The sequence below is a fragment of the Capsicum annuum genome, chromosome 8, assembly GCF_002878395.1.
Source record: "Capsicum annuum cultivar UCD-10X-F1 chromosome 8, UCD10Xv1.1, whole genome shotgun sequence".
NCBI classification, from domain to species: Eukaryota; Viridiplantae; Streptophyta; class Magnoliopsida; order Solanales; family Solanaceae; genus Capsicum; species Capsicum annuum.
This window is the reverse complement of record NC_061118.1, coordinates 49,035,238-49,042,422: the sequence shown is the minus strand read 5'-3', so window position 1 is coordinate 49,042,422 and position 7,185 is coordinate 49,035,238. Positions and strand designations below refer to the sequence as shown.

The 7,185-nt window shown below is 38.7% G+C and overlaps 1 protein-coding gene across 1 annotated transcript; it reads left to right on the top strand.

The window, feature by feature from the left end:
• The first annotated feature begins 235 nt into the window (after positions 1-235).
• Positions 236-6,415, top strand: LOC107847022 (la-related protein 6B). Its single transcript, XM_016691276.2, has 10 exons — positions 236-892; positions 2,413-2,494; positions 2,660-2,754; positions 2,949-3,020; positions 3,177-3,256; positions 3,347-3,446; positions 3,783-3,830; positions 3,916-3,978; positions 5,534-5,674; positions 5,818-6,415. Exons 1-10 carry the CDS (start codon positions 539-541, stop codon positions 6,133-6,135), a joined length of 1,353 nt encoding a protein of 450 aa, XP_016546762.2. The 5' UTR covers positions 236-538; the 3' UTR covers positions 6,136-6,415.
• Positions 6,416-7,185: the final 770 nt, after the last annotated feature.

Sequence of the window (7,185 nt, the reverse complement as noted above, 5' to 3'; positions counted from 1 at the left end):
TTTAAAGTATAAAATTACATATATATATATTTTTAGTTGATGGATTCCTTAGTTGTTAAATTCTCAAGGTAAATTTGAAAAAAAAATTTAGTGATTCACTTATTATAAAATACCAAAAATATTTCAACAATTCATTTATTATAATACGTAGGAAGTAGTACTATTGTTGTGGGAAGAGGAAAGAAACAGTAGAGAGTCAATGATTTGGTCCCATCAGTCCCAATAGAAACATGACTACACTTGCTTCAACAGAGCGACGACGCTAGTAAACAGGGGTGTATATATAAACCAGGCAACAACTTTCCTCTCCACTCTTTTCTCTCTCTCTTTTTCATTAGTCTTAGCAATTTCTTTCTTCTCCATCCCCTTTTCTTCCTCTTTTTGGGAAAAAGAGCAAGTATTTAAGCGTAGAAATAAAATTCCCCCTTCTACAAACTTAGAAGATTTTGAAATATTGAAAATAATAAAATTGCATTAGTCTTTTCATCCTTGTTGTTACTACACATCTTCTCTTTGTTTTCCGAGCCACTATACTATTATGGCTTTAGAAGAATCGGCAATTGCCGTAGATTCACTTGCCAATTCCATCAATCCATCGGTTACATCTTTATCTACATCGATCATCAATCTCGACCGTCAACTTGATCACGCCGTTCCTTCTCCATCGTCTGATCCACCTTCCTCCACCAAACTCAACGCTCTTGCTCCCGCATTCGTTCCACGAACCTCGTTGGCGCCGCCTGCTGCTACTGCTACTGCTTTCCATCCGGTTCGGAACCATTTTGGTTATACTCCGCAGCTGTCCGTTCAGTATCCATCACCGTTTTATGGCGGTGTTGCACAAGAGATTGCAGCTGATTTAGATCATGCTACTCAAAAGATTGTTAATCAAGTAAGCGCAAAATAATTTTCTGTATTTATTACTTTGATTGATTTGATGCTTAATCTCTATTATTTGTTGTAAAAGATGAATTATTGAGTATTGGAATTGTAACCGTCTGGTTCAATTGAAGTAATGGAGTTGAGTCGGTTTGGACTATTTTGGGTTTGTGAAGCGGTGGTAGTAGTAATTTTTGTTGTGTTATTGTTTATGTCACATTGTCACTATTTGCGTTTTTTTAGAGTTTTTGTTTTATGCTAATGATAAATTAAAATTTGGTGTTGCTGGTGGGAGGTGACAGGTATTCGGTGGATTTAGTTGTGGTGTTGTTGGTGGGAGGTGGTGGGTATTATGTGGAATTAGTCAAAGAGTTGCTGATGGGTGTGGCGGGTATTCTGTTGAATTAGTCGAGTGTTGCTGTGGGAGGTGGCATGTATCCCGTGAAATTTGTCGAGGTTGTTGTTGTTGCGACAGCTGATTTAGATCATGCCACTAAAAATTGTTAATCTAGTAAGCATAAAATTTTTTATGTATCTATTACACTGATTGATTTGATGCTTAATTTCTAGGTTTGGATAAGTCTGGATTTGTTGTAAAGGATGAATTATTGAGTATTGGAAATTGGGATTGTAACCATACAAATGGAGTTGTCGGTTTGGACTATTTTGGGATTGAGAAGCGTTGGTGGTAGTAGTAGTTGTTTTTTCTTGTATTATTGTTTATGTCACTATTTTTTTTATTTTTTTATTGGGTTTTTGTTTTTATGCTAATGGCAAATTAAAATTTGGTTGGTCCTAGCCTTGGTGGACAGAATTGTTTGGTATTTGTTGCTACTGGTAGGAGGTGGCAGGTATTTCATGGAATTAATCAAGTGTTGCAGGTGGGAGGGTGGCACGTATTTTGTGGTATTAGTCGAGTTGTTGCTGGTGGGGGTGGTAGGTATTCAGTGGAATTAGTCGAGGTATTGTTGGTAGGAGGTAGCTGGTATCTCGTAGAATTAGTTGAGGTGTTGCTAGTGGCTGGTAGTCCATAGAATTAGTCGAGGTGTTGCTGATCAGAGGTGGCAGATATCTCATGGAATTACTTGGGGTGTTGCTGGTGGGAGGTGGAAGTTATTCCGTGGAATTAATCGTGTGTTGCTGGTGGGAGTGGCAGGTTTCCCCTGGAATTAGTGTGGTGTGCGCAAAAGCTGGCATGCACATCATGCTTATAAAAAAAATGGGGTAGTAAAGGGTTTCTGGTTAAGGTTACATGTATAGTGTGGGTTTTATGTAGGATTGAGTAGAACTGTGCATTACTGACGTTTATCTTTATATTTCAGTTAAGCTTTTATTATTAGCTATAAGTAGATAACAAGCTGATTCTGCAATTTACATTCATAACTTACAGAACTCTTTTGAAGCTCCAAGATGCTGCTGCTAGATTTTAGAAAATTTTCTAAGTGCTTGTGAAATTGTATCAGATACTTGAGTGTGGGAACATGTGTTTCTTTCTGTGTTCTACTAATTTGGGTGTGTTCCCATTCTCCGTAGGTGGAGTTCTATTTCAGTGATTTAAATCTGGCAACAACTGATCATCTAATAAGGCATATGCTCAAGGATCCAGAAGGATATGGTAAATTGTCCTTTAGCCTCGACTTTGTGTAATAATAGGAAAGGGGGTCCTTAGAATTTTGTTCTTCGAGTCTCTCCTTGCTAATTTTTGATTTTATAGATATTTGAAGTATTTGTTTCTGATGATCTTTCTTAAGACGGCCTGGACTTCTTTTCTTTGCTATAGTACCAATATCTGTGGTTGCATCGTTCAAGAAGATTAAAGCTCTTATAAGTAGTCATGCACAGCTTGCTCAAGTTCTGCAGAGCTCTACAAAGCTTGTGAGTTTTTCCCTTTTCACCTTCCACCCCTATCCACCTAAAATAAATCTCTGTGCCTATGTTAAATATTTTTCTTCTGCAAATCACATGCTTCCATCATGTAAGTTCCAGCAATAATTTCTATGTGACACGTATGCTCTTTGTTAATTTACTCTATTTTGATGTATTTCTTTATTTGAATTTTGTCCTTCTAGGTAGTCAGTGAAGATGGAATGAAGGTTAAATGCAAAATTCCTTTGACTGAAACCGACTTGGAAGAGTTGCAAGTAGGTCTCCTTTTCTTTCTAGCTGTGCTGATTTACAACAAAGAGAGTTTAATGAAACATTTATTTCCACCTTGTAGTTGATATCAGGTTTTTATCTGTATTTTGTTGTTCTGGTTCCTGTTTGTCATTTTGATCCATTTCACTTTGCATTTTTAGTCTCGAATTGTGATTGCCGAAAATTTGCCCGAGGATCACTGCCATCAGAACCTCATGAAGATTTTCTCAGCAGTTGGAAGGTAGGATAATTTTTATTGTCTGTTTGTCCAGAAGATCTGCGTAGCATAAAATATCATCAGGCTTTCTAAAACTCTTGTTTACTGCATCAGCGTTAAAATGATTCGCACCTGCTTACCTCAGTCTTCCAATGGTGGGGCTTCTTCAGGATCTAGGACAGCCAAGTCAGATAGTATGCTGTATAGCAATAAGGTAGGCATCAGATGGTGTAGTTTACTTGCTGATGGTCTGATATAGTAGTTTATTCACGAGTGTGAAAAAATCTTGAACTTTTGATGCCTTCGCCCAACTACAGCCAGAATTAAATTAAGAAATTGTTAATGTCATCTTCAAGTTGATTATATTCTGTTTTGGGAAATAAAGCTCGAGTTTACTAACAATGCTAGTACCATACGAAGAACAATGACCGAAATAAATTGGTACTGCTACAGAGTTCTGTAGTCTTGCATATAAAATAACAAAGGGTCTATATTTATACTTGGATATAAGGTATTCCTTGTGAAATCTAAATTGAATATCTGAATGCAGTTACACACATTTGTGGAATACGAATCCGCTGAATTGGCCGAGAGGGCGGTAAGTTAATACAATGTTGTTTCTAGTAACACTTAGATATCTGTCTCTGGCATCCTTCATTTTCTTTTTTGATCTTATATTGCAGGTTGTAGAATTGAATGATGCTAACTGGAGAAATGCTCTGAAAGTCCGGTTACTTAAAAGCATAGTGAGTCTTGAACAGTGTTTCCCTTTTCTATTATCATTTAGGGAGCATATTATTCTGTTTATCATTTAATGACAGAAGAATGAGCATTCAGAACTGATGATTAATGTTACTGACATCATTTAGATAGTCAGACTACATAATTATAGTCCAAGTTTGTTCGAGTTTTCTGATCCAGTTGCTAACATTCATTTGTCAATTAAGCATCTAAATAACTAAGGAGTTATTGTTCTGAGGCATAGGAAGGAAAAGAAATAGATCGACGAGGAAACATTGAATTTTTTAGTCAAATCCTATTTTGTTATTCATTTAGAGCAGGTTGATTGAAGTGGAGGCTCGCCTCAGGAGTGTTGTGTGATAAGAAGGTGCCCCTTAAGCTTAAAGACAAATTCTATAGAGTGGCAGTCTGTCCGGCCCTGGCGTATAGAGCGGAGTGCTGGCCAGTCAAGCAATCCCACATCCAAAAATTGAAGGTGGCGGAAATGAGAATGTTACGTTGGATGTGTGGGCTTACTAGAGAGGACAAAGTTAGGAATGAGATTATCCGGGAGAAGGTGGGAGTGCCTTCGGTGGAGGACAAGATGCGGGAAGGAGGCTGAGATTGTTTGGGCATGTGATGAGAAGGGGCGCGGATGTCCCAGTTCGTAGGTGTGAGAGGCTAGCTCTGAATGGTTTTAGGAGGTGTAGAGGTAGGCCGAAGAAACACTAGAGGGAGGTGATTAGACATGACATGGAGCAGCTTCAACTTACTGAGGACGTGATGCTAGATAGGAAGGTTTGGAGGTCGCGGATAAGGGTAGAAGGCTACTGGGAGTGTGTAGGTTGTAGCAGGCAGTTAGGAGAGATCTTGTGTAGCCGGGTTCGTAATCCTAGGACTGTGTACTTAGGTGTCTTTGGTATGTGAGGGTATGTTACTACCCGGTGGGGGTCCTATTTCTTATTTCTTAGTTCCTATTTTCTTATTTAGTGTTGCCCTTATTTCTCGTATTTCATATTTTCTCTGGTTTCTATTCTATTATTTCTTATTCCTGATTTTCTGTTGTGTCATCCATTCCCTTGTTTACTATTCTTTATCTTGAGCCGGGGGTCTATCGGAAACAACCTCTCTACCTCTTCGGAGGTAGCGGTATGGACTGCGTACATCTTACCCTCCCCAGACCCCACTTTGTGGGAATACACTGGGTTTGTTGTTGTTGTTGTTGTATTTAGACCCCACTCTGTGGGAATACATTGGGTATCTTCTTCTTGTTGCATTTCCCTGATCTTCTCATTCAGAAGCAGTCATTGCTGAAGAATTTCTTGCTGTGATGCCTTGGTGAAAGGGAGATGGTTTAATACCGGAATCTTCCTTGGCAGTAGTAGGAATAGCTTTTGAGCTTTACCTGTATACCAGAACCAGTGGATCTTACCCAATTTTTCACTTACTAAAAGAAATGATTTCTTGACTATTGTTCCAGAAATGACAAGTTCAAATTGCCATAAATAAATGTTACTGTACGTATTTGATTCTCAGTTTTTAATACTACCATGTATGTAAAGATTTCAGTTAAACTCACAGGCAAAATCTGGTCAAGCTCAAGGGAAAAAAGCTGGTCATGAAACTGAACAAAACTTCAAGGGGGATGATGGTTTAGAGGTCAACAAGACGCTTAATGAAGAGTCACGCCACCATATTGATGCTAAATCCAATGAGCTTTCAGTAAGTGAATCTGCATTTATTCCTGGAACGTGGTGATGTATCCAGTTAGTATTTAGTAACCGCACCACATAAACCTGCAGAGCCTGGTTTTCAACAAGATTTATACTGTTGTGTATGACCTCAATTTTATTTCTCATCTACAGGAGCATGGCGGTGATGGGCAGAGGCGTGTGCATGGGCGTGGGCGTGGGCGTGGGCGTGGTCGGGGTAAGGGTCAGGTACATCCACGTCCCCAATTCCAGCAAAATAATCGTGGAGGTATCTTGGGGGCTCCCATATCAAACGTGAATCGTGGAAGCAGTGTGGGAAATGCCCCCTCAAATATCAATCATGTTGGTCTAGGGCAACCTGATTTTGAGCAGTCGGCAGCAGCCAAGCAATCTTCTGTACCTCGTATGCCAGATGGCACTAAGGGATTCTCCATGGGTCGAGGCAAACCGATGGCTATTATAACTATGTGATAACTTCCTACTTTCCTGAAATTGGCGTGGTCGAGGGGATGTGTCTCATAAGCGTGATGGTGATGGTTTCAGAAACACTGCCAATCCAGTGAGTCTAATACTATGGTTTATTTGGCCATTTTAGTCTACATGTTCATATCTATTTTGTGTTTTCTACTAAATCAAATGAACCTTGTAAGAAAGTTGGTTTTTTGTTGTCAAGATATCCTTGGATGTAAAAGTGAAACAGTACAGGATTAACATAAAGCTTATATACAGAAATAGTTAAAAAGTTGCACAACTCTAGTTCTCTCCGGCTTCAACTTTTTGTACGTGGTGGGGGTTGTGCACCAGACACTAGTCAATCGGGCAATATACAGGTATTAAACCCAGCAGAAATACAGAATATCCTATTAAGGTGTAAAAGCCCCTACTTCTTTAGGCCTTTGTCTAAAAACCAAACGAAGCATATTGCACTATACCACTGCTGCTACTTGCCTAGTGCTTTTGAAGTTGTGAACTGACTTAGGATTTAGATAAAGGACCCTTAGGGGTTGTTTGGTTGGGAAGCAAGTTATCTCGGAATTACTTATTCCAGGATTAGTTATCCTATCCTCAAGGTAGGATAAAAATAACACTAACAATTCCGGGATGACTAATTTTGAGATGAGTTATTTCATACATTTTATCTCCACCAAATATGGGATAAGCTTATTTTAAAATTAATTCCGAGATTAGTTATCCGTGATCTCTTGTGCCAACGAGCCCTTAATACATAGGCTTTAGATATGCATATCCAAATTTTCGTTTTTGGTTTGATAGAGGCATATTCTCAATCACTCAAGTCCTAATTCTCGAGTTAAACTTACATATGGAGTATCCAAAATGTTGCACCCAAATCAATCCAAAATATTATGAAGGCATAATACATAAACATGACTTTTAACTTGACACCAAATTATAACTAATACTCTTTTAACTTTGTCAGTGCACAAGTAGACCCTTTGACTCTATAAAAGCTGAACAAAAAAAACTCCAATTCTGCTACATGCGTGAAACTCAATCGCTTCT